Raw genomic sequence first — 27,858 nt, forward strand, 5'->3', positions numbered from 1 at the left:
TCTTTTCAATTTCTCATTCTCTGTGGTCAAAAGAGTTTGTCCTAAACCTGAAACCTGGATTTGTCAAAAGCAAAAATGAGAAACCTATAACTTTAGACTTGAAGTGCTTCCTGGAATGCACTATCAACCTTGCAAAGATAAAGGTGAAGTGCACCCTCCTAGAGGTCATGAGAGCCCCTTCCTTCACTGATGGAGACATCTGGGATATGGTGATGTGCCCCATCTCAAAAGCGTGATCAACATCACTGTCTGCTGGAGGATCAGCAGGATTTCCAGCATTGCTTCTCGTTTCTTGCTTTGCTCACCCCACATAGTTTGCCATGTAAAGGGAAGAGAGATTTCAGTGTAGAAGAGTCTAAATGGTGAAGAGTGATGACTTAGTGGCTCTGTTAGAGGATTTTTGTCAAACTGACCACTTTGTTTTCCATCTGGAAAAATAAAATTAAAAAATTTAAATTTGGTGGGTTTAAAAATCCCAATGTCAACAAGCCATTTGAATGGGAAGGGAGACAACAAGTCCCCACCTCCTACTCAGGGCAGGTCACTACCAACTACTGATGAGGCTGCTGGGCACAGGGGTCCATCAGGTTTACACCAAATGGCTGCTCACACTTCCAGAAGTGTCCTCTCTACTTTATCCCAATGCTCAGAAGGCAAGGTGTGGGGGGAGGTGTGCATCCCTTTGTCAGGCAGTCCCTATCACCAGGCTCCCAGATATGCTGGGGGAAGTCCTGGGAAAGGTGTCCCACCATGGTGTGTGGCAAGGCTGCTTCAGTAGCTCCATAGTTCCTCTCTGTGCCTTTGGTATGTCCTGCTGTGCCAAACAAGGCATTGCCTCCAAATGGCATCCATCCAACCTGGCAGCCTTGCCCAGAGCTGGCCCTGACCAGCAGAAGTGCCCGTGTGCCCCGATCAGAGTGTGCACAATTGCTCTGCGTCCTCTGCTTTTAACGGTGGTAACCTCCAGCCTATTCTTAAAAGCAGGCTTCTGTCTGAAAGGAGTACCAGGAAATTTGGCTTCTCCTCTGCACGTTCAAGCTCTCAGCACAGCACTTTCATGGGTGTTTGGCTTGAAAAACTTATGTAAGGAGCCCTACTTAAAGTTAAGGGTACACATAAGTCCTTTGTTGACTTAGAGTGGACAGCAGAAAAACAGCTGAAAACACTGACCCATGTCACAAGAATGAGGCAGAAAAACAACAACTATTGAAGACTCCTGCTTCAAATCCCACCCTGGGACACCACTTTCAAACCCCTGGAGATTTTCCAGATTGTGTCCTGAAATGCTTCTTTTATGCAGAAACCAGTGATCAAACTTTAATGCCTGTTTTGAATCACCTCCCCTCTCACTACCAAGTAACTCTAGCAGTTGGTGAAACATTCTTTTGCCTGCAAAAATGAGCAGTGGCAAGAGAAAATATAAATTACAGCTTCATTTAATTCTGCAGGCTGGCTTCCAAATTAACTATGTATCTCTGCAGTCCAGAAAGGCCTTGTATATATTCATGAATAGCCTGTTATAACGCAGTAAGGCATCAGTAATAATTATATCTTAATTCAGTTCTAAGAAGGAGTTTTTCCAGACTGTTATAAGCCAAGCAAGTTTCTTTCTGTTGCATCTCAACATGCATTATCTGTGGATGCCAATATGATGGGTACCTCATAAATAGAAATTATCGCATAGAGTGGTGAACTTTGTCCCTCAGTATTGTTACGTCTAAATTAAAAAATTAACAAAAAAAGGTGCAGAATTCAGGCTTCCCTGGATAACTTCAGGCTCACACTGCTAGTGTTCATTTGCCTACCTTAACGACGATGTTGGGTTTTATCTTAATTGGCTTTATTAATTTCACTTGTCTAGGGAGGAGAGGGGAAGATGAATTTGGCTTCATATCATCATTCTCTTTCACTGGAACAATTGAATACCGGAGTGCAAGGAAAATAAGTGTGCTTTTAGTGAAGAAGGTGGGATGGCTTTTCTGAACACATTGTTTGCAGTATGAAATTAACTGGGTTGGGCTTTGGTTGGTTGGTTGGTCTGTTTGGGGTAGAGTTGTTTGGTTTTGGTGGGTTTGGGGGTTTTTTGGTTTGTTGGGGGGGGCTTGGGGTTTTTTGGGGGGGAGATTTGGTTTTGGGTTTTTTTGGGGGGTGAGATTTTGGGGTTGATTGTTTTTCGGGGGAGGGGGTGGGTGGCGAGCCGGTGACGCACGTCAGGAGCCCTAAGTGAGCAGATGTGTATTTTTTCACCTAAAGAGTTAAGGGCGGTGCTGGCCGCCCGCCCTCCCCGCGCGGCGCTGCCCGGAGCATCCAGCAGGCGGCCGGCGCTTCCCGGCGCTTCCCGGCGCTTCCCGGCGCTTCCCGGCGCTTCCCGGCGCTTCCCGGCGCTCCCGCCGCCCCCGCCGCGCTGCCGGCAGCCCGCGCACACCGTGGGAAGCAGCGCAAGGACTGACGTCCAGAACATCCTGCCTATAGGATCCGAGCCGCCAGCCGAACCCCGCTTTCCCCTCTCACTTTAAATCCGGCTGGCGAGGGCAGGCACCGAAAGCGGGAGAGATTGGCGATGCAGCGTGGCAGCAACTCCCGAAAGTTCTTGTTTCTGTAACTCCCTGCTTTCGGGCTCGGAGCTGCCGGGCAGACCTGAGGCCGGGAGTTTAACAAGCCCCGTTTGTGAAAATGCCTGCCACTTGCTGGTCTTTGAATTTGATAATTGGCCTTCCAGAGCTGAGGAATACTTAACAGCAAGACAAGTCAAGGAGGAAAAGGCAAGTTTCACAATTCAACAACGCAAAAACATGTTCTCCTTTCACCTTATGGAAACAGGACTGTGGAGAAAGCTGCAGGTGCTTTTCAATTTGGTTATTGACAAGATGTGTCACAAAGTAATATGACTTTTAAACTTTTCTGACTGTTTAAAGCCAGCAAGGAGGCACAAAATTAAAGCAAGAAATTAATTTGAGGACTTTCAAAGAAGAAAGCTGTTTTCTAAGAAGAGCAAAGTAGGACGATGGCATCTGGAGAGTGCCTTCTGCTAGACCTAGAAACAGATAACTTCATTTTCTACAACATCTCTGTCAACCAGAGTGCAAACTTCTCCCTCCATGGGGAAGATTGGTTTTACCCAGCGTTCCTCTATGCCATCCCCACGATCTACGGGATCATCATTCTGATAGGTCTTATCGGCAATATCACTTTGATTAAGATCTTCTGTACTGTGAAATCCATGCGAAATGTCCCTAATTTGTTCATTTCCAGTTTGGCTCTGGGAGACCTGCTGCTTTTAGTGACTTGTGTGCCTGTGGATGCCAGCAGGTATCTTGCTGATGAGTGGCTGTTTGGCAGAACTGGATGCAAACTTATCCCCTTCATACAGCTCACCTCTGTAGGGGTGTCAGTCTTTACTCTCACTGCTCTCTCAGCTGACAGGTAAGCTTGGCTGCTATTGCCTTGAAAAGAAGCCTGCATAATTATGACTCCATAAAATGCACAATTACAAATTCGTATTTTCAGGTAAAATGTTTATTTTTAATGTAATGAGGGAAGAAGAACCACCTCAGGTAATTTCTGGTAATTATTAGCATACAACTTGAGGAGGTTGGAGACTGAACACAGGATACTTTTTCTAAACTAAATGTTTGTGCAATTTAGCTAATAGTCTACATTAGTTCAAATAGAGACAAGAGCAGATCAAGCTAAAGACCAGAGAGAGAAAATACCATTAATGAAGCTCTGTTAAAAGATAGCATGTTCATATTTGCCCAAAAGATAATTGATCCATACTTCATGAAGTGTGAAGGCACTGGAGCAGCAATTTAAAGTGCAGTGAGAATCAATTCTTTCTAGTGGCTTGCTTCCTTAAAGTTAATGATATGTGAGGCAATATTTCGTAAAATATTTTTCAGATATTCAAATGAGTTTGCCTGAAGCCAGGAATCGCAGTTTGCCATAGCCTGTGTATTTCCCATGGTTAAAATGTTTGCCCCTTAGCCAGTCAAAACTGATCTGTGCTGTTGGTTCAGAAACTTCATCTTCCAATAATGTTTAGTAAAAAATAATGTGTATTAAATATGCTGGTTTATTTTCTGGATGCTTCCAAAAGAAATTAAAGAATACATTGTCACCATGATGAAGTGACACAGAACCAGTGAGTGAAAAATTATTTCAGTTTTGTTTTGATCAAAAAAGACATGGGGGATTGCATCCTTGCTCACAAATAAGTGAAACTAGGATTGCTGTGGGTAGTCCCTTGCATGCCACTGTTTCTTGCTAACCTGCTTTAAAACACCAGACTACTTTTGTTCATATTTCAATTTAGTTCACACACATATTTCAATATAGTATTGCAGTCTCAACAAAAACAGATGACTCCTTAGTGTTTCAGAGACAGAATAGTCAATATGTTTGTCCACTCCTCCATGTCAGGATATATATAAAAATAGCACTGTCTGTCCCAGTAGCAGATGACAAACACACCTATGTGCAGATAAAAGTCTTAAAGCAATATGTTTTAAAGTGCTGTGAAAATAGGAAAACTACACTAGTGAAGGACCACATGCACTTTTACTCATGAGTATGATGTGGTGTCTGGATCCCCCCGACCACTCTGAAGAAAATGTTGGGAAAACAATAAGTATCTCTCCAGGAAAATACATCTTTCCAAAGCTGTAATGTAAGTTGTTTTAAGGGGTGTAAGGAACAGAAAAATGCATTGTAAAGAAGATTATGTTAGAGAGATCTATTGCTATCTGATCACATGCTACACAAAGTAAACATTGCAAATGCTTTTACTGAGCAGCATATGAACAGCACTTTTTGCCCGAAGTGATAGAACAGAACAGAAAACAGCAGCTAAGACAGTTTATCTAAGACCTAAAGCTTGGGGTTTGGTGACTTCAAGCTCTGAACTTCAGCTGTATCTGGAACCTGTTAACCATCATGCTGCACGGGTGATCAAATGTTCCAATTTCCAAGTGGTCATTTTACCCTCTTCTAATGCATCTGTGGTCCACTGCAGAATGAGATAATAATGAAACTTGTAACTTTGTTAGGTCTATGAATCTAATATGCTGTGCATTGAAACACAAGTGTCCCTTATCTGTTATGTTTGCTGAAGTTTCTATTTTGATAAATTAACAGCAGTGCTGGGTTAATTTTGTTACAAAATAATACAGTCTCTATTTTGTCAGCTCACAGCCCGTTAGTCTATTTACTTAAAACTGTCACCCTGAACTACAGACCCCAGTATTAATCATGTCAGAATCATTAGGGAAATAACCTTAAAATGTAAAGGGAAAGCTTTCAAAATGTGAGTTGAATGTGAATCAACATGGTAATGCCTGTTGGGGGCTGTGGAGGATGTGGAAGCCCAACACCCTGCTGCAGGTGAGTTGCTCAGCCTGGAACGTGGTGTGGTTTCATAGACACCCATTTCTGATTACAGACATGGCACTGCCTGAAGGGAAACACCTGCAGAAGAAAGGGGCATGGTGGTGAGATGGTTAATGTTCGGTGATGTGAACTCCACCTGAGATGCTCACATGAGGCATGTGAATGTCCCTGTTCTCATTAATCAAAGCCATAGACATGTGAGAGAAAAACCTCCTAAACCTACTCTGAGTAGCATCACATGGCATGGTCTCCAAGGAAAGGGAGACTTGTCAATTTACTACAGACCTTTTGTCTATAATTCATCATCTGCAAAAAATTATCATACAACCCTCTTGGTTTCAGCATCCTTCCATTGACAAAAGCAAGCGGGAACAACTTCTGGCATTACTGACTGTATCATGGTGATGGCTAGAGAGACATCACAGGGAACAGAAGTCTGGTGTGTGAAGAAAAGCATTGGAGTGTGATACAAGAGGGTCATTTCCAGAGACATGACCAATAGAACACAAGGTGTAAAGCAGTGGGTAGGTGTGATGGGCAGATAGAGTATGTGAGAGCGTGAGTCACTTATGCTGCATTACAACAATGGTACAAATCATCCTGGCTGCGTTGGATCACCTTCTGAAAACGAGGAGCCCAGTTTTAATAGGTTTTTGCACTGACATCATTGGTGCAAGAGTATATGCCTTCCTGAGGTATACTTTTAGTCTTTCCATTTCCACTTTCCCCTGTGTTAGGAATCTCTCATCTGCCAGAGATGGCAACCACTTGGCTGAGTGCCAGCCTCCTGCATAGAGCACCTAAAGCTGCTCAGTGGTTTGACCCGCCAGGAACGAGGGATTGTTCTGAAGACTGACTGTTCACTTGAAGACTTCTCAAGGAGAAACAGAGGGGCAAACTGCTGACCTCAGCTTTTCCTGCAGTGGGAGCCTCCCAGCCTGCAAGTGCTCTGTGTGGACACATATGGACACAGCTGAGCATGCCTGCACAGGTTTGAGCAGGAAGGGACAGCCAGAGGGTCCCTGGGTGCTTAGGATGGCTCTGTGTACAGTCATGAGATTCCATTCAGATTTTATCATTATTTCAGACAATATGTAAGAAAGGGCAAAAAAGAGTTTACAATATTAGAAAAGTATTTCCTGTGGAACCACTCCACTGGCTGCATGGTGCTTTCATCTGTCTGGCTGCATTTGCAGCGGGAGCTTGACACCTGTTTTCCTGCAAGTACATCAAATTTTCAGAGCAGCTAAGAGAGGGTTAAGGCATGTGCTGTGCTTACAGCCACCTTCCATGAGTGATAAGGCACCAGTGCTGAGTATACAAGAGCAGCCCATGCGTGTGCGTGATGTTTGTGTGTTTTAGAAAGACTGTAAATGAGGTTGGCAGGGGGAAGGACATCTGTCTGCCCTGCTGCTCTGCACTGTCAAGGCAGTGGTTTCTTCAGCTGCTGCTCAGCTTATCCCAGAAAAAAGGGAGTTTGTGTTCGGCCCTCCTCCTTCACCTCCTCCTCAGTGCAAGGGTAAGGGGTGCGTGAGAGCAGTGACACCTGGGCTTCTAGCCCAGGCAGAACAGCCAAGGCTGTCTCAGCAAGGGACAGGAAATCAAGGAAAATCTTTGCACAGCAAGAGGAAAAGCACCTATTTAATTGCTGATGTCATGGGAGACATCTTTATTTAATTGACTTTCTCCCATGACTGACAGGGTTTATACATTTGCATTTGAATTAACCAGGCTGTCAAGCATTGATCATAGCTCCCTACTGTTAGGCCAGCATTGTAAAAGATCGAAATGCCCTGGTGCTCATGCAGCGAAACCTTCCTGAAGCAATGCTGTTTTTACAAGCACACAGCAGAGTAAGTGTAAAATGTAATTGGAGTTTACAAGCAGCATCTTTACTTTAAGCACCTTGGATTATGTGGATTTTAGTACTGGAAAACTGCAGCAGTGCCTGCCAGCCAGAGCTGCCTGCAATCCTGTGGAGGGAGGGAGTGACAGTGTAGTGAGATATGTGGAGTGATGTTACACAGGAGATTAGGTGGCTTACAGTGGTAAAACCAGCTGCAGACAGCAGGATTGCGGTCGTGTGGGAGACCTGAAATGAAGATGTTAGCTTTGGAAATGTGGACTTCAGTGCCTTGGGTGCCTGGATGGATGCAAGGATGCTGCAGAGTTCCCAGCTCTGCTGGGTCTCTTGGAATGCATCACGAACACAACTTTTGATGCTCCTCTGAACTCATACGACAGTTTGTTTATCTAAGACATAAAACTTTCAAACAACACTCCTAAAAATAGCAGCAGTGCAAGAAAAGAAATAAATCCAGAATTTCTAGAAATACACTTTAAAGCATGCAAAATTCTTTGTTTAGTGGACTCATCTCTTCTATGATTTAGATGTCTCCAGCCCCTACTATTAATATTACCTGCAATACTACAGTAGGTGTAATCTCTATTTGCCAGTTCATTTATTTTATTTTACAATCACTGGTTTATATCTCCACTAGAGAACTAAGGGAAGCATGCCATCCTAATGAAAAGCTATGAAAAGTCAACACAGATTTCCATTTAGTTGATTTACAGAGTGACACTTTTTGTTTTAAATACCATCAGTTGCAAAGTGCCAAGTCCATAGTGGTTATGAATTTATTCTGGGCATTCTAGTCACAGTATTCATGAAATACCTTCAGGACACTAAGGCACTATTTTGGAGCATTTTACTTGTGCTGTAATTTACTGTGCAGCCCCAGGAAGGTTTGAGCGGGTGGCAGAAAAAGCCACTCTGAACTACCAAGACAGCATCTAATCCAGTCAATGCAAGTTGACAAAATTATACCCCATGTGGAGAGTTTGGGTCCATTGATGTGATCTCAGACAGAACATCAATTCTTCCAAGCCAGGGAAGAAAACTGGAGGGACTTTGAGGCCCAGCCCAAAGCCTTCCCGCGCACTGAAGCACCGGGCAGCCCCATGTCTACCCTTGCCATTGGCACAGCGTGTGCTGCTGCCCTCCACATGCTGATTGATGCAGGGTGATACACACATAGCTCCTTCAGCTGACGTATAGGAGTCTTAGATCCTGGTTGCTGGCCACTGTGTCAATATAATCTCAACACTTTTTACACCCGTAGTTTTAGCTCTCATTTCCTCAGCCCCTGAATCCATCTGCACCAAGAGCAACTGATCAAACAGCACAAACTTTCTGGGTATCTTGATTAACCAGAGCAGATGGCCAAAACACAATAGATGAACTTCTATAACCAGGAAGATTAGAGCTCCCATTTATAGCAGTGGGACTGGTGCGGAAATCTGAGTTTAGAGTCAGTGCTAATGTGCTGGAGACAGTCAATATTTAAGCAATCAAAAGGAAGAAAAGTCAGATTACCTATTGTTTACATTTCAGTAAAACCTAAAACCCCCAATCAGTTGTCATGGTCTCATAGTACGAGGTGCTGTACATGCTGTTATTAAGGAGAGCAACTCTCTGTGGAGAATTTGCTAGCTGTGTGTCCCAGCAGTGGGCTGGGATTTCCCCATCACTGCAAGGAGATGAGCTTATGGTGGACCCATCAGTTCATGTCTTACTACATGATGTTCAAATGTGGACAATGGCCTGGCTGAGAAAAGTAGGAGGGAGCTGAGCTGAAAAAGGAGAAGCAGGCACAACCATGCTGTGAAACATCTAGTAACTGCTTTGCTCATAGACAGCCATTGCAATAACCTGTTTTCCTTTATTTTGGAAAGAGACTTCACCACTGTCCCTATGGAGTCCCCTCACCTTGTTTTTCAGCAGTTTGACACCCAGGTGCCCACCTTACCCAATACAATCTAGGACACCAAGGGCCATGAGCTCGTGTCCATAGCAGGCTCTGCAATCCCCGCCGACCCCCAATGTCTGCTGCGTAGGATCTCAGGCAGAGCAAGGGTTTTCGATGTCCCTGTGCCATGGGGCAGAAAACGGGGACAGTCCATGGCCCCCTCACAGTGTTGAGGCACCTGAAGGCATCCCATCAGCAAGCCAGTTGCTATGCTGTCGATAGAAGCAGAAAGCTGGAGATCCCTTGCAGAAACTCCCCTCCTGATGCCGGGCTAGTGATCAGTTTAACTGGACTGTAGAAGACTGCGGAGCATCAAAGGGAGAAGCGTGGTCAGGGCTCTGCCCATCCTGTCCTCACTTGCCCTCTGTCTACAGTCAGTTCCTGCAGCTCCTGGGATGGCAGGACAGAAAACAGTACCATGACACCCTGAGAGAAAAAAATGTTTCTTCACACCTTCCGGCAACCCTGAAGCATGAGACTGAGATGTGAATGCTCAAATGACCTGGGAGAACCAGAGACGTGGATGCAGGACTAGGAGATACTGCACTAGCCATCAATTCAGCAGTATTTCTTGCCCACATCTGTGCACAGAGGCTATTGAATATCTCACAGGATTTGGATTAGAAAAAATGTTTCCAGTGACATGAGGCTGCTTTCTGAGTATTCAGACTAAAGGTGCATATATCACCCTGCCCTCTCTTGTGTGTCTGGCACTCTGTTACCCTCTCTTCTTAGAACTTCTATCATATTTCAAATTGAAATTCATCTGGCCGCTAACCACTGCATAATAACCTAACTCAGAGCAAAACTGGAAGGCTGAGAGCATTGGGGTTGTTCAGTCTGGAGAAGAGAAGGTTATTGCAGTCTTTCAATACTTAAAAGGGTTTATAAGAAAGAGAGAGAGGGACTTTTTAGCAAGGCCTGTAAAGGACAAGGGGCAATCATTTAAAGCTGAAAGACAGTGGGTTTAAGTTAGACATAAGGAAAAAACTTTTTACGATGAGGGTTGTGAGGCACTGGAGGGAGGTTGCCCAGAGAAGTGGTGGATACTCTGCCTCTCAAAGTGTTCAAGGCCAGGTTGGATGGGTCTTTGAGCAGCCTGACTTAGTTGAAGGTGTCTTTGCTTATTGTGAGGGGTTGGGCTTGTTGATCCTTTAAAGGTCCCCTCCTAACCAAGCTATTCTACGTCTCTGTGACTAGAGCAGTCAGGGATAGCAATAGATTGTTCAGCCCCTACATGCTGCTGAAGGTTCATGTAGTAGTGATGATGTCTTACGACACCTATGTTTACTGAAGCCACAAAAAGGACTTAAGCATCAGATAACTGGCTTAGCTTTATACTGAATTACACTAAAGCCACGACACGATGAGAATCCCACAGGATATCTCACTTTGTCACATGCAGAAGAGTCACTCTAATGTCTTCTCTTATCTTTTCTTTCCTTAACAGAGCACTAGCTTTTTGCATCTCCTGCTCACTTGGCTCCTGTATATAGTATTTTACACATAACTGAGTTAAAATGGTTTCTTTTAGACTATGGCCATTTATCCCAATGAGTCTACAACATTCTCAGTCTGGTTAGCCACTGTGTCACCTGCAAACTTTTCCAGCAAAGGTTTTATAGCCTGCTCAAGGCAGCTGATATGCACAATAAATAACACTGCAGCTAGAGCCTGTTCGCAGGACCCAGGCTACAAATGGTTCCACATACTGCTTTTTACCACCATGCTTGATGCCCTGCTAGGGAAGCATGGGGCTCAGGGTCCCCACCTGGGACTCCCCCTTCCCAGGCCAGGAGTCCTAGTTTTAACCCTTGTCCTGTGGGAGTGGGACAGGGATTGTGTGGATAGGAGAGGGAGAACCACATGTACCCTGGCTCACACATGCATATCTACGTGCACTGTCACTTGTGCCAACATGCCCATGAAAGCTGCAGCTCCTCTGTACACCAGCATGGCCTACACCCTATTTACATCCCTTATCATGTTGTGACAAGATAAAAAACCTGAAATCTGCTGTGTGTTAAACAAGACAGACTAATATTAATTATCACCTGTTAGCAGGATTAACCTATCTCTTATTCTCTCTACAACTGGCCTTGGGCAGCCCAAATATTTGCAATTTTCTTGATCACACCATCCAGTTTTTCTGAACACCACAACTTTGAAGCCAGTTCTCCACTTCTGAGGAAATTCACCACTTTTTCAAGATCTGTAAAAAAATTAACACCAGTTGTTCCTCAGCTGGTTTCTTTAATACTCCTAGGTGCAAATTATTCAGGCCTGCCGGTGTGAAATTAGTTTATGTTAGCAGATGTTGGCTCACATCTTCTTTAATACAACTCACAAGTTTTCTGCTACATCTGTAGTACTGTACACATAGTATAGAACCACATATATCTCCTACATATTTGGTCCTGAAGACAAATATCGGGTTATTGCTTTTCACTTTGTCTCATCATTGTTCATATCGTCACCATTTATGTGTATGGCTGACTTACTGATTTTTTTTTATTCCTGATGTATTTAAAAATGCACATTTGTCAATTACAGAGTGACCTTTGATAATTTGTTGGCTCCCTCAGCTTCCCTTATCAGCCACCAACATTTTAAAACTCCAATACTTGCTGTCATTTACTTTTGCTTTTTTCCCATCTGTTGCATATTGATTTTTTTAATTACTTCTTTGAGGTTTTGGCATGACTCCTCATTTTCTGTTATCCAGGGCAGCTTTTTGCCTGCTTTTTTCATGGCAAGGTAGGAGACACCAGGGAGCAGGCTGGAAGTCAGCGACTAATGTATAGTTAGTGTTGCCTCTTTACATTTATGTTCTCAGTCAGTTGATTTGAAAGTTGCTTCTAACTTTAGGAAATGTGCTTCTCTAAAGTTAACAGAATCATAGAAACACAGACTGGTTTGGGTTGGGAGACCTTAATGGTCATCTACTTCCAGCCCCTCAGAAGTGGGCAGGGACACCTTCTAGTAGACCAGGTTGCCCAAAGCCTCATCCAACCTGGCCTTGGTTCTAAATATATACAGCTTTTTATTCTATTTCCACAAAATTAAGGTAAGCACACCACAGCTGCTATAGCTTATGGACGTGCTAATTTTTAGGTCAATGATGAGCTCGTCTTTCTCTGTCAAAACAAGGTACAGTATTGATTTATTGTACATCACAGGCAGGACTTTTTGTGTTGAGAAACTGCCATTTTTAGAAACTCTAATGAATTTCTATAACTGGCTCTGTGGGATATCCAGCAGCTATGCCACCTGCTCAGATAACTCAGTGATGCTGTCTTTATGCACCAAAGGTGGTGCTTTCAGGAGAAATATGGCAGATTCTCTAGTGAAATGAGGGGTTCATGTCTGAGGCCCCACCTTTAGTTGCCCTGGTCAGGGTTCAATCCTCAGGCATGCAGATCCCCCACTCCCAAGCTGCTGACATCCCTAGAGACTTGGACTGGCAGCAAATCCTTGGATGGAAAGCATCCCTGGGGCTTGCTCCTTCTCATGCCTAGTGGCCCCGGTGCCAGCACCAGTTCTCCCAGCTCCACTCTAGATGCTCACCACATTGAAATCCCAACAACAGCATGTGTTCTGGTATCACATGACACAGAGCAGGCACATCCCTCTGGCTCTACCCAGGCACTGAGCCCATAAAAATGTGTGCAGTGCTTAGCTGGTGCTGGAGAGCTGTGTGGAAGCTTGCTGGTTTTGAAGTTAAAGGATGTTTCTAAACCGTGTCCTGGGGGGCACCAGACATAGCATCGCCAGCTGGGCCAGGGAGGGGTTTGTCCTGCTCTGCTCTGCTCTGCTCTGCTCTGCTCTGCACTGAGGCGGCCTCACCTCAAGTCCTGGAGGCAGTTCTGGGCACCACAATGTAAGAAAGATATTAAACGATTAGAGAGTGTCCAGAGGAGGGCCATGAGGATGGTGAAGGGTCTTGAGAGGAAGCCATATGAGGAGTGGCTGAGGTCACTTGGTTTGTTCAGCCTGGAGGAAACTGAGGGGTGGCATCATTGCAGTCTACAACTTCCTCATGAGGGGAAGAGGAGGGGCAGGCACTGATCTCTTCTCTGTGGTGACCAGTGTCAGGACCAGAGGGAATGGCCTGAAGTGGTGTCAGGAGAGGTTTAGGTTGGATATTAGAAAAAGGTTTTTTACCCAGAGGGTCGTTGGGCACTGGAACAGGCTCGCCAGGGAAGTGGTCACAGCATCAAGCCTGACAGACCTCAAGAAGCATTTGGACAATGCTCTCAGGCACAAGGTGTGACTCTTGGGGTGTCTTGTGCAGGGCCAGGGGTTGGACTCAATGATCCTTATGAGTCCCTTCCAATTCAGCATATTCCGTGGTTCTGTAAATGAATGGGTCCCATCCCTGCTTCAGACAGCAGGTCTCACATCTGTTCACAAGGAACTGTGAAGCTGGCCCCACTGAAATCTTTAACCTGGCATCAGGCTGAAGATCACTTTCTGAGAATAAATACCCTGGGTGCAAAGGGGAATTTTCTGTTAAGAAAAGCATCATCCATGCAGCTGTTGTTCTTTATTTCCTGCAGTAACCTTCTAATCCATTGTTTTTCATATGTATAGGTAATTTCTGAAATATTTTAGGCTGTGGATGGTTATGATTAGGAATAACACATTCACTATGAAATGACTAGTGTTTAAGCTCTCCTTCCCCAATATGTAGTGCAGTTCAGTGCTCTCTAAAACACCCTGTCTCAATTCTGAATTTACACATTCCTGGACTGAAATTCTGATTTGTCCATATTCCAGGATGATGTAGCAGTATGCAGGTATACAGATTGAATTTTGACCATATGCTTTAAAAGTAAGAACTATGCCACTTCCATCAATGCCTCCTTTTTCTTTTCATTTATATGTTAAGTTAATAAAAAGAGAATGTAGGCAGTACCTGACAATGTATTTAAGATTTGCCCATTAGAGATGTCTTTGTGCCCATATGCAATTTACTGAAGATTTTAATAACAGATGTTCACTCAAGAATCATGCATAATAATGATAATCTTAACTAAGTATGCAGAAAGCAGATAGACCCAGAATAGGTTGTTGGAGTGTGTTGATGGGTTAGACAGTCTAGCAATTTTGTGGATTTACTGAATTGTCTTCAGAGCTATAAATATTCATAACATCCATGGTGGAAACAATAAGGAAAGTTTGTGGTATTGCATTTGTCATAAATTTCTTTGGATATTTAGTAAGACTTTTTTCTTGCTTTCCAGGTGGAGCATCACACTCAACAGGGCTCCATCTTCTTCATTTATGCAGTTTTTTCATAGCATCAATTTTTCTCTGTTGCCTGAGGCTTTTTTGAATGGTAATTGAGCCAGTCCTTCATATTATGTGGGCAAAACAATAATGTGATGCTAGTAGAACATAATTACAAAATCTCAGTGAAAGGATTTTTGTTCGGTCTGTTCTCGGGCCAGGGCCAGACCAATGTGCTCACATTAACCTTACAAACGGGAACAGATGTTTGGGGATCAGAGGGACTGCAAATTGCACTTTTCTCCCCATTTCAGTTACAAGGGGGAACAGAAGAAGTATGGGGGACATGCTGACTGAGAGGCAGTTCTTCCATCATTACCGCAGGAAGTCGTGGCAATTTCAGAAGCTCGTTTTCTAGAACTGGGAAGAACTCAGTGTTTTCACTTCTCAGCAATCTACATGAATGTTTCTGTAAGACATCATTCCAGCCAACACCTGCTTTTTAAATTTAATTTTGAGATTCAAATTAGCTCAAATTAGCTTGAGAGATTCTCAAAATATAGCTCAGTTTAAACAGATTCAAAACTTCATAAGCAGATATCTTACTTCAGAGAGAAAACAGAAAGTGTCAGTATGGCACATCTTTCCACCAGCCTGATGCAGTGTAAACAGTGAGACTGGTAATGAAGCAAGGGTGGACAAGGCTTCTGAAATCTTGTTTGAGCAGGTTTTAACACACTTGGTTTTTAAAACCATTATAAAAATTCAGGAGTGGGGTACAGGATCTATTTATGTAAATGGTGTAGGACATAGTAACAGATGATACTGTTGGAGGAAACTTTCCTTGACAGTTAGGGACTCCTGCAAATTCATTTTGGAGGGGCAGTGTTCCTTTCCTGTGGAAAAAGGGTGGGTAGGCTTTTTTTTCTGTTATATTTCTTGCAGGTGTGAGGTTAAGCTGCAGAAAGATGGACGTGCTTGGAAGGACTGAGATAGAAAAGGGCAGTACTCCGTGGCAGAGCCTCTTTCAGCCATTTTTGCTCCCTACACTCCTGGGTCATGTACATTAGTTTTTTCTTGCTGGCATAAGGGAAGAGAGAAAGGCATTAATACAAAGCAATCATAAAAGAGGAGAGCAAACTGAGGCTGCCTATAGCACCAGCTTCTCCACACAGCAGAAAGTTACTTCCCTAAAAAAAAAAACCAAAATGGGGAGTTAGTCATATGGAGCTAAATTAATTTTAAATCCCAGGAAAACAAATGATTTTCCTCCCCATGTTTTAGTTGTTTTAATTTAATTTTTGTGGCTGTTGTAACAGGCACAAGTAAGTGGATGAAGGTGACAGGAAAAAGCTGTGAAGGAAGCACTGAGGCTGCAGTCTTTATGGATAAGGTCCTTTCTTCCCCAGAGAGCAAAACTGCAGCCCCTCTATGCATAGAAATATATAGGCAGTATGGCTTTGAGGGCAAAGCCTGTTTATGCTTCAGGTGGTGTGTATTTTCTTGGCTCAGCTGAGGAGCACAAAGATGGCTAAAATATTTTTGTACCAACAGAGAAACTACACCTAGGAAACTTTGACATCCATTTGGGGGCATATTTTGGTTGGTATCTTTGGACAGTATATCTGTAACTGTATTTTTCATGCTACACCTTCTTCTGTGTTTATATTCGAAGCTGCAGCTTTGGGGCTAAGTGCATGGTATTAACCAATGTTTGCATACTGTGAGCTTTAGAGTACATTAGGTGATGCTATCATTAGTTACATTATAATTAACACAGGGACAACAACACAGTTTTCCTGTTTCCCTGGCATAGTAACCTCAGCAGGAAAGTATTTACCACACAAAGACCTTGGGTGCATCACATTTTAGTGGTTTATGGTCATTTCAGTAGCTTCAGTTGCGAGAAACAATAACTCAATGAGCACGATAGAGATCCTAAGGGATGTGTAAAAGACATTTTCAAGGATTCAGTGGAGATGCACGTGCTGTGTGGGCTCCTACCAATCCACAATGAATTTTGGAGATTAAGTTAAAAAGTGATCAGGTGTTCTGGGTTGAAGCCACACAATCACCCACTTCCTCTTGGAGACTGACCTGGAGAATAGGGACAGCACCATGGTCACTGTGTCTGGTGTGGGGAGGATTTCCTTAGGGGGGAAATCCTCACGGTGCCTCATGAATTGCAATTGTATTAAGCACACTGAGGATAGCCCCATGAGTAATTTCTGTTTGAGGGCTTCTGTGAGTGAGACTGCAAGACAAGGAGCTGACTGGCATCTATCCTGGCTGGGAGGTCATTGGCAGCTGCAGTGTACATGGCTGCTTCAAGTTGCTGCTTCACAAGTGAGAACAGGGAAATTCAAGCACTAGCAGTAGTAAAGATCAGCATCTTTTTCATTTCCGATCAGATCAGCAACACAGTCATTTTCATCTGGGCTGTTTGGCATGAGTTCTTCGCTGTGTCTTTTTTTATTCAACTGAATATTCAGAAGGCATATTTTTAAGTTTTGGCCTTTGTTGTAGGGCATGAATTGTACCTCTGGTTTTTAAGCTTTTCCAAAAATTTCTTTAAAAGCTGATAGGGAAAGTTTAGCTGAAAAAAAAAAAATATGTTTCAAATAATAATTAGAGACTGAATGTGCGAGCAGCGGAGGGGATCAGTCCAGTGCCATGTTTAGATCTACTGCAGACAGTTGAACATGCAATGTGACACATACTCTAAGAGCCCATGTTTCTACCTGGGTTAAAAATAATGCTGTGGCAAGACCTTTGCATGAAAGCTCAGCTCCATGATGTCCATGGCTTCTCTAAGGTGTATAGGTATATTCATCAATGTCCCCTTCAAAGTGGATTGAAATATTCACATGCTGGATGTTAAATATGGGAAAGTTATGTGCCTTAGGCTAGCTCATTGAAAAACAAAATGCAGGGGACAAAGCTGTGGAAAGCTTGAAATATTATTTGACATACAAACTGGAAATACACATGCTGAAAAGCAGAATGAGCTTCTACTCAAACCCAGTCTTCCTTGATGAAGTTCTGAAGAAATGTCAAATAAATTATAAAACCCAGGCTTGACCCTGCCAGGAAAGTGGTGTGGAAAAGAAAAGGAGTGAAGGCATTTCTGAGCCCCACTCAGAAGCCAACCAGGAGGTGCAGCTTTTTCACACCCTGAACACCAGCAACAGGAAAATCTAGTGGTGTCTCAGCCCAAGCAGCAGCCTGGGGGGCCATTCCTCATGTGAATCCCCCACCCTCCGTGGCCTTTCCGGGAGCAGCCGCTGCAGCTGCTCTCCAGAGCCCGAGCTGGTGTGGGAGAGTAGAGCAGCTGAAACACAAACTGGGAGAGACCCACTGACACATCAGCAAGGTGACTGGAAATGGGGATTCCTACCAGATCAGTACAGATCAGTCACACATCAATACTCGGAGACTAGCAGAGATTACTGGAGATCTCTGAATAAATTAACCCACAATCAAGGGAGTCACACAGTCAGCAAAATAATTTAATTTGACTGTCAGGCTATTAAGAAAGTATCTACCTGTGCTTCTGCACCTGAGAACTTGTATTTTCAAAGTCTGTTTTCTAGTTTTGTTTCTTCTGTTTTATCTTTCTGTTCTTTCACTCCCGTGTCTTGAGTCTACACTGAACCCCTTGCAATTAAAACCTCTCTCAGATCTTTTACATCTGCTGTAGGAGGTTTTAAAAAGAAACTGAATGCCTAGTAATCAGTGCCAGCATTCCTAAACATTTCTAATTAGGTTCTGTCCAAATTAAATTGTTTGTAAATGCCATCTCTAATTAAAATGTGCTAATAACTTGAAATGGAGTAATTTTTTGTCTATTCCAACTCTGTTAATGTTAATAAAAATCAAACAATTTTGCTTTCTCTATATTCTTTAACTTATCCACGTTCCTGGAAAATAATACTGGAAAATATTCTCTCAACTGTCTATATTTTGTAAGAAAATCCCTGAAATAATCATGCTAACATTTCATGTTGATAAGCATACAGTAGACATCTGCAGAAAGACCTTTGAACCAAATAAATCTGCTAGTACCTTGATATATTATTAATTTCCTTTTGCATTTCTCTTCTTTAAGGTTTACTGAAGATTTTCAGTGAGCTAGTGTTTCTGTCAATAATCTATATCTGGACAATGAGACTATAAATTGAGCTATTTCAACAACACTCCTTTAGTAATCTGCCTAGCACTTCTGTTTTATGACTGCAATAGCCGGAGCATCATATTTGTTTAAGTGCCGTGTCTTTCTTTGCCTGAGTTTATGATCTGGTGCTGGAAGATTGTGCTTTGTGGTATGACACCACTTAATCCTCAGTTTCAGAGTGGAAGTTAAAGAGGTGCTAAGCAAGCCTTAAAAATACTGTGTCTGGCCACTACAGCTGGAATAAAGGGGAGCTTGGAGCATAAGTGGTTAAACAGCAAACTACTGAGCACGGTATTCATAGTACATGAAAGCAAATGTCCTCTACACAAGACATCTGTATGAAGAAATATCTGCAAATGACAAAATAAATGTCCAGATACAGTCTTCATTAAAAAAGTATGTAACTATGTATGTAGTTACGTATACATGAATATAAGTATATGTATGTATATAAAATTCACACAGAGATATGGAGACACATATATACTTACATGAATGGAAAGTTAAGTATGCTGAGCAGGATATTGCATATAATCAGAAGTTGAATGCATGCTTAGCCTGCAAATAAAGCAGTTACCCAGTTAAAACAGGGCAGGACTGATGGGCTCCTCTTTCAGATTCTGAGCTTTCGGATAATGCAGGCTATAGCAGATGGGGAGTCATGGAGTGTCTGTAGAGTGTGGGTTTGGGCTGCGCGTGAAGGGGCCCTGGTGTGCTGCCTGGACTCGGGCAGGGTGTTGTGCTCACTGCCTCTGCTCCCACCCGGGTGCCCAGTTCAACTGTGTGAAGGAGCCAGGATGCTGGAAGGAGCTTAGAAATGGACTCTGAAGCAGCTGATGGGATGCCTGCCATGCCAAAGTGGGCTGGGACAGCCCAGGACCCAGGCACACACCGATCCCCAGGGAGCAGTGAGCAAAGGGGAGCCAAATGCACCATGGGCAGAGTGAGACAGAACCTGAAAGAAATATCTAACAGTTTGTAACTGTTATAATAATGACCCTACATGCTAATTTGTGAAACCTGTAGATACTCCTTCCTAATTATGGTTTTTTTCTTCTACCATGTTTCTTAAATGCATATGCGAGTTGCAGTTTACTTGGAGTGTCAAATCCTGCCAGAGCAGGGCTCCAGCATATATGAAGCACTGATGCTTTCCATTCCTCTCACTGTGCAGACCAATTTCAAATAAGTTTAATTCTGTGATATTCTTGGATTCTAAAGTACAATTTTCTGAAAGGCTGAAATCATGAAAGACAAAATTTCAAATAAAAAAATATATCTACATATCTAGAATAGCAAGCAATAATGTGGAGTTTTTCCTGCAAGAAGCTCAGTTAGGTATTCTGGCTGCTTAACCTGAATTCATTGAGTTAGAGAAAACTCTTGCCAGCTACACCACCAAACAGCAATTAAAACAGGAAACATGCTCTTTGTAGCTTGAGAAAAAATAAGGAGGCCAGTATACTCACAACTTGAAATGTGTGGCAAAATCGCAGCCCAGTTTCCTTCAACACTATTCTGTGAAGGGGTTTAAGCTGCTGTACACTTTTGAAGGGAAGTCTATGATTGCACTTCCTGTCTTAATGCTATTTGGACATATATTAATGTCATTAATATTAATTAACATGTTAATGTCAGGGAGCCCTGTGCTTTGTCAGGTCAATTACAAATTAAATGAACTCATAATCAACACACATGAAACTGAATGAACTGATGACAGGTGGCTCTGATTTAAAATGAGAAATCTGTTGAAAACATTGAAATTTAAAACATCAGAAAAAATCCAATCTGGAGTAAAGAATGGCTTTGTTGGGGTTTTAATTCTGAACAGAAGGGAAAAGCAGGAATACTATGCTCGAATGTTTAGGCCAATAAACTATTTCCTTTTTTTTGTTTGTTTTTTTAGGTATAAAGCTATAGTAAGGCCAATGGAGATCCAAGCATCCCATGCACTGATGAAGATTTGTGTGAGAGCTGCTATAATCTGGATTGTATCCATGTTGCTTGCCATCCCTGAAGCAGTGTTTTCAGATCTGCACCCTTTCCGTGACAAAGGGACTAATAAAACTTTTATCAGCTGTGCTCCTTACCCACATTCAGATGGGCTGCATCCCAAAATTCACTCAATGGCATCATTTCTCATATTTTATATCATTCCCCTATCTGTCATTTCAGTATATTATTATTTTATTGCTAAGAATTTGATCCGGAGTGCTTACAACATCCCCGTGGAAGGAAATGTGCATGTGAGGAAACAGGTAGAGATTTGACTTTCTTCAAAAATCCACATTCTCTGTGAATCTGGGAGGAGAGAGAGAATACAGGAAAATTTATACTGTGAAACCGTGTATATCGTGCTGATTTTAATAGATTAGGTGGGGTAAAAGAATGAAAATGGTTGAAAGAAGCCACGATGCAGGGCTAAACAGTTAAAGCATCTCCTCTTTGTAAGTTCAAAGACTTTGGCAGAGTGGTTACCATGGCAAGCATAGCAGGACACCCTTGCCAAAGCCTAGGAAGGTATTGACTAGGATACAGGGAAAGAGGCAGAGCTGAGTAAGTGTTTACAGATTGAAGCAAAGGGGTGATATAGGAGAAAATCAAAACTTCACAAAGTTGCTTTGTCAGAGAGAAGACCTTGCCTGTTTCTAAACAGCCTGTTTACCTTGATGCATTTATCTGACTTGCCTTACCTCTTCCTTTTAAACGAGGTGCGCTTCAACCTCAGCTAAACTGGCACAAATGGTTCTAAGCTGCGCAATTGTCCACTCAATTGCACCCAGCTGACACCTCCACCTTAGGCTGACCCAACACAATCATCTCACATAGCCTTCAGGTGCTGTGCTGAATCATTAGGGCTGGAAAGACTTTGGTTCTGCCCATCAAATGGTGTGAGATCCCTGAAATCCTTATCCTTTTTCCCTTCTGAATGTGCGTAAATCTTTCCCCTCCCCGCAGGCCATTCCTCTGCTGATTCAATGGCTGTTTTGATTAGTGGCAATAAAGTGAGCAGTACAGCAGCCCTTTCCCCTTTTGGTTTTGGGGAGAGAGCTCTAAAGAAAGCAAAAGGCCAAGCTGCACTCTAGCACTCTCCGTCCATCATTCCCGTCCTGCTGTGCACTCAACTGCTATACGTCTCCATTTGAGATAACTGGTATCGATTTCTTTATTGCGTTGCTTCCTTTCTTTATAGTGCAGATGTGGCCTCAATAGCCCTATATCAAATTAAGAATACATTTAAAAAGCATATATGGTTAGCCAAGGAGAGCCCTTTCTCAAAGGATTTAATTTTCAGCTGTCTCTCTAGAGACGTTATCACCTGGTACATGTCAGTCCTTCCTGAGCTCAATGGCTGATTTTTAGTTGGTGCCGTTAAAGGGGCACAGAATAAAGTCAAAATGGGCTTGTCATGTCTCTCCTGCCTACTTCCTGCTTGCAGCTGTCCTGAGAATAGATCAGCCTGTGTAAGATGCTCAGTTTCTGATTTACCTGTGCAGCTTGGAAGGGGGATGAGGATGGGGAAGTGTCCTGGGAGCCTGGCCAGGCACTGTGGCCACACTGTTGCAGGAGCAAGGGCAGCAGGGCTGGGGCCAGGAGCAGTTGGAGGCCATTCACATCCTATTTAAATACAATAAGTGGGATGCAGCTAATTCCCTAGGAGTGTCTGAGGAGCATTACTGGGATTACCACAGAGGAGAACATTAGGAAGCCCTAAAAGGTCAGCAGTGTTACACTTTCCAATCCTGCAAACTCTGGTCACACTACCTCACACAGGGAGGCAGTGCATTTTAGCAGGTTTTTCTGGGCAACCCTGTCTGTCCTCTCATTTTGGGCAACCTCCTTCATGGCTTTTGTGTTCATTAGGAAGAGAGGTATGTTTTTCAGTGGCTTTGTTATCTTAGTGTGCAGCACTTGTGGTCAAAAGACAAGGTATAGCTTATCTCAGCTCCCCTCAGTTGAGAAATACCTTTGGGTTGAGTCCAAGCCTGTAGAAGTAAGTAAAACAAAAGTGTGGCTGGTCTGCATGAAGGTTATACTGCATGCTAGCTGGCTTTGTGAATGCACCTTTCCCTGACAAAGCTCAGATTATGCTGAAAGGTGGTCACCCATCGATTCACCACCTGTAGCTCTCTCCTGGTGGCTCCAGTGCTTTCAGCTGAAGGGTCCACCTCGCTGCTGCCTTGGTGTTTCTCCAAGTACAGAATATCCTCTCTCTGTTTCTCCATCTCCTCCAGACTCTGAGTGCTGCACTTGGTCTCAAAGGGCTGTGAGCTCTTGACAGCACTTTTGTGTACATACACCACATGGCCCCGTGGCAGAATGTCCTGCCTCTGAGCTCTGTGAAATATTCCAGATTCCCACATGATAACTGATTATAGTAATAGTAATAATAATAAGGTGATATATTAAAATTACATATGATTGTATATATTATGTGTGGATAACTAATGAAGATTGTCCACACTTTTGTTGCCAGAGCTGGGATTTTGCAAAGTGACAAGCCATTGGAATTTTATTTCTAAACAGGAAAGGAAAGACTACTTCTTATGTAATAAATTTTCAGAATTATTTGTTTATAAGGGAAAGGGGTTGAGGAGAGACAAGGAGAGTTCTTGACTGTGTTTACGTGCAGTCCAGATTTCTCTGCTCTGGACATGCCACCTGCCATATGTTAGCCTGAAAGCTGCAGCACTGGCAAAAATAGCCAGCCACTGGTCTGAGCTAGGAATAGCAGCTAATCTGTGTTTCTCTTTCTTCGTCCAGATTGAGTCCCGTAAGCGCCTGGCCAGGACCGTGCTGGTCTTCGTGTGCCTCTTTGCCTTCTGCTGGCTGCCCACTCACATCATCTATTTATACCGCTCCTACCACTACTCTGAGGTGGACACCTCAGTGCTGCATTTCATTGCCAGCATCTGCGCTCGGATCCTGGCCTTCACTAACTCTTGTGTCAACCCCTTTGCTCTCTACTTGCTCAGCAAGAGCTTTCGGAAGCAGTTCAACAACCAGCTGCTGTGCTGTAGAGCTCGCCTCCTCATCCGCTCCCACAGCATGGCCAGGAGCACGACACGAATGACCTCCCTCAAGAGCACCAACCACTCCCTGGCCACCTTCAGCCTGATCAATGGCAACCACATCTGCCACGAAGGCTGTGTTTAAAGGGCACAGTCAGGGACATAAAGTGCTGAGCACAGCTGCCAGGCTTTGCTCCGTGGGGATGGGGAGCAGCGCACACATGCATGCACACACGCATGCAAGGAGGTGTGGTGTGCTCAGAGAACTCAGAGGAGCTTGAAGCATCCAGCATTTCATCTTGGGATGAAGTTGAAGCATCCAGAATTTCACCCTGGACTGAGGCATCGCCGGAGCATCAGATCATTGAGCACCAGCCCACGGGATCTCCCTGGGAACTGCTGCTGTGCTTTCAGTGAGAGCAAAATGAGCACTTTAAGATCAAATCTCTTTTGGCTCTGCAGAATCACATCCTGCTCAATCCCAAATTTATGCAGACTTACAGCAGTGATAAAGACCATATGAGGTGCACACAATTTCTCAGAACAGTTGCATCCATCATTTCATGGTGTAATGTATTTTGACATAGAAAAAAATACATTTAAATAAGGTAAATTTACAAAGGAGTTCACCATAGGTCATTTACAGACTTTTCAAGTATTTATTAATTTTCTGAGTACAGTATTAATTCATGGTCTGAAAGATATCAAGAGTTTACTGGGGCATGTCAGTGGCTCCATTTGAAATGAGCAGTATCTTGCACCACGTCAATGTGAAAGCAGTAACGTGAATAAATGTGAGTTGGAATATGTTTACAGCTTTCAACCTGTGTGAGCTTTTGCCATGTTGCGGAGGACACAGCAGGGCAATTTCCAAGCATTACTGTTTTGTTCTTCCTGTCTTCAAAGGTGTGAGATAGTGAACGATCCATCACCCAAGTGGTACCACAAAATTTTAGTTGGGTTTGGCTAAGGGCAGGCAATAGCAGAAACTGAAGTACAGCTATTTTTCTTGTAGTAGTGCTTTGTAAAACACTTGTTTTTCAGCAAAACCTGTCAACAATGCAAGGTCTGATCTCCAACCTACATTTTTTCCTGCTGTATTCACAGAAATCTGTGGAGACAGAGTGCCAAAACTGATTGGAGAATCAGGTCTACTGTAATGTTCACCCCAGAACAAGTCCTGTGCCGGGTATCATCTATTCTGGAAACAAGAGCACAGTGTCCTGCAGATAACAAACTCCTGAAGCACCTGGGCTATAAGACACGCAATGAAGCTGCACACCTGATAAATAAAACTGCTGCCAAATGAGGCCATAAACCAATCACTGCAGCAGACTATTGGGTTTTTAATGGCCCTTATCCTCTTTTATTAATTTTCTCTTTTTCGTTTCTTTTCTTCTTTGCCTCTGTTTCACGAGTTCTTTTACTCAGAGTTCAGATTGAAACGCAGGAGATGCCAGGGGCTTCTTCTTCTAATTGATGTTTATTATTTCTTATCTATAGCACAGCTGCACGGAATGTGCCTCTAAGTTAACAAGGTGGAAAATGGCCCTGAAGTTCTAACTTCCAAGGCCATTTAAAGTCCACACTATCCAATTATGGAATGCCAACTAATTTATTTTTACTTATAATCCAATAACTAATTATTCATGATCCACACTGCGGGTTTTTTGAACCAATACCAAACACCTAGATTTGTGACGAAGAAGGAGGAAAGAAGAACAAACCTATGCCCCAAATCCTCCATCTTGTTACTAGATCCCATAAACCTTATTTTTCTACATCTCTACATATTCCACCCAGTGACAAAACTTTAATTACACAGCAACAATCTCAGTGCTATTACATAATCTGGGAAGTTCTTCCCAAGGCCTCAGGTCAAATGCACTGTGCTTTTGAAGATCGTTACCTGTCAGCACTGAAAGACTGACATTCTCTGAACCCAGGATTCCAACATCTTCCCCTCCTGTTTGAACCATGAACACTGCTTTAACTGCTTTCTTAAACCATTGTCGGATACACTGAAGTAGACAAGGTACAAGTACCATGATGACTATGACAATCAAAACATACATGCCCATTCTCAAAAGCTCTCTCCATAGTGGAGCGAGGCTCAACCAATCAGACAGATCATCCAAACATGATCCTCTTTCAGCTTTGAGTTTAGTGAGACCTTCTTCTAATTGTTGGATGCTCTTGTGTATTGATACAGAATGGTCAGAAAGGTTCATGCAACACATTCCATCAAAGTTTGCATCCGTGTCTGTGCACTAACAAAAGGAAATCTATTGCTATTTGCTAAGTTGCATGTCTTACACTTTGAACATCTGTTAACAAGTTGCTCAATGCGAGAGAAATGGCATGAGAGTTCTTACTTAGCCAACAGCCTAATTGATTCAATTGTTTCAAGGCTGCTCCTGCAGCAGCATGAAGTACAAAGAGAGCTGCAGCAAACCTTCTTCCAAAATTCCAAGCTTTAAAATTACCATTACAATCAGGTGTCTATTGGTCAACAAATCTTTTTTCTCTATGCTTATGTTCTTTAATCATTTTTATGTTAGGTGTTAGTAAAGTAAGTCTCCCAATGCTGCATGGTCCACCTTTGGGGTTTGATGGAATGGCAGACCAAACTCTATTTCCACAAATGAAAAAGTCTCCTTGTGGTAATTGTAAAGGAACATCGTTGGGTGCTGTGTGCAAGACTAAAACTCTCTGAACCCAGGATTCCAACACTCTTTGATGATGATCCTTTTCATTACCACACCAAAAGATAAATGAAAGCTGGTAAAACTTTGTCCTGGGTTTGCTTTGTGTTTGTAGAAAAAGTCATGTGTGCAGTGTAAAAGCACTCAGCCCTGCATCTGCAACTGCTTTGTGATGCTAGTGGGAGCTGGTGTCTCCAAGGGCTCAAACAGGCTCTGATGCCAAAGACAGCTCTGAAAACTTCACCTGATTTTTCCTTTTGTCCTCCAGATGAGATTGGACATGCAGGTACATGAGCTCCGGATGTGGCCACACCACTGTGCTGATGTGCTGCTAAGGGCAACACTGCCCTGTTCCCCCACCAGCCCTGGGCACTGACACCTGTGTCACCCCCTCCTGCAGTCATAAGTGCCCTCACATCCTAATCAGCCTGAAAACTAATGGGATAGGGTTATTTTATAGATGAGTCAATTCCCTTGCTTGGCTGACTGTGTCACTATGATGTTAATTTCAATTTACTGAGCTATCTAAGGTCCTCATTTATTAAAATTTTCAGTGCTTTCCCCAGTCTTTACTATAAAGCCACATACAGTACCAGACGCTCAGTCTGCAAACATTTCAGAGAGTTTGGTTTTGAGCTGTTTATGACATTTCAAAATGAGAAAAATTTATCTGGCCTAGGTATTTTTATAAAATATTTTCTTTAACCTTGTAAGAATTTAATCAAAGGCAAGCAGGAATTACATACTTCAACAGCAACCACACCAGGTGTGCTACATGATGTGTCCTCCTGTTCAGTAACAAACAAGAGATTACTCTTGTTCTACAAGAGACTTCAAAAGTTTCTGAATTTTTTTTTTCTGAGCGAAGGGGCTAAAATCATAAATCATGAATCATAAAAATGAGAAAATCATAAATATGGGGAGAAGAGCAGTGTTATAACTCCCTTAGGGCTAAGCTGAATCAATTACTCTGCCTCTCTGAGAAAGGTGCTGTTTTGAACACAGGAGAGTTATGAAGATTTAGCACTGCAGATTTAAATAAGTGGTATTGATTTTACCCTTTTCTTACAAACAGAGGTAGTGACTCCTCCAAGAACAGGAAAGATGGTTATGCCTGTGGTCTGGAAAATGCTTTCCAGAAAGGCAGCTGCAGGTTGTTCACATGTGTCACAGCCTCACTCCTACCTAAGTTGCTCAGTATTATTTAGTGGTGACCTCACTGCTGGTTGAACTCAAGGACCTTAGAGGTCTTTCCAACCTTAATGATTTTGTGATTCTATGATTCCTTTTAACTTGGTTTTTGCATCTGATAGGCATAAATTTAGGGGGAGCTCCATGTAAAATGCAATCCTTTCATCAGAATCTAAGATAAATACAAGTTATTTTAATATTTAGAAAATTAGATCTAGTCTTTTCAAATGAGATGTCAATTTGCATTAACATTCTTCATTTTATTCAGATCCTGGCTCGCTGTTCAATATCTTTAAGACAATTCAGTGGGTCTGTGGGAAAAAAAAATGCATTGAAAAAAGTTCCTT

At 42.9% G+C, this 27,858-nt stretch overlaps 1 protein-coding gene across 1 annotated transcript; it reads left to right on the plus strand.

Annotated features, from left to right (window-relative positions):
* Nucleotides 1-2,380: 2,380 nt before the first annotated feature.
* GRPR (gastrin releasing peptide receptor) lies at nucleotides 2,381-27,858 on the plus strand. The gene is made up of 3 exons (XM_048286891.1): nucleotides 2,381-3,423; nucleotides 20,510-20,861; nucleotides 23,368-27,858. Exons 1-3 carry the CDS (start codon nucleotides 3,005-3,007, stop codon nucleotides 23,758-23,760), a joined length of 1,164 nt encoding a protein of 387 aa, XP_048142848.1. The 5' UTR covers nucleotides 2,381-3,004; the 3' UTR covers nucleotides 23,761-27,858.

This window comes from Corvus hawaiiensis, chromosome 2, assembly GCF_020740725.1.
Source record: "Corvus hawaiiensis isolate bCorHaw1 chromosome 2, bCorHaw1.pri.cur, whole genome shotgun sequence".
NCBI classification, from domain to species: domain Eukaryota; kingdom Metazoa; phylum Chordata; class Aves; order Passeriformes; family Corvidae; genus Corvus; species Corvus hawaiiensis.

What these genes read in the sequence shown, in the direction of transcription:
- GRPR (XM_048286891.1), top strand. Translation starts at nt 3,005, where the DNA reads ATGGCATCTGGAGAGTGCCTTCTGCTAGACCTAGAAACAGATAACTTC. An exon ending in ACTGCTCTCTCAGCTGACAG is followed by an intron (nt 3,424 to 20,509) that starts GTAAGCTTGGCT and finishes TTGTTTTTTTAG; the next exon opens with GTATAAAGCTATAGTAAGGC. An exon ending in ATGTGCATGTGAGGAAACAG is followed by an intron (nt 20,862 to 23,367) that starts GTAGAGATTTGA and finishes TTCTTCGTCCAG; the next exon opens with ATTGAGTCCCGTAAGCGCCT.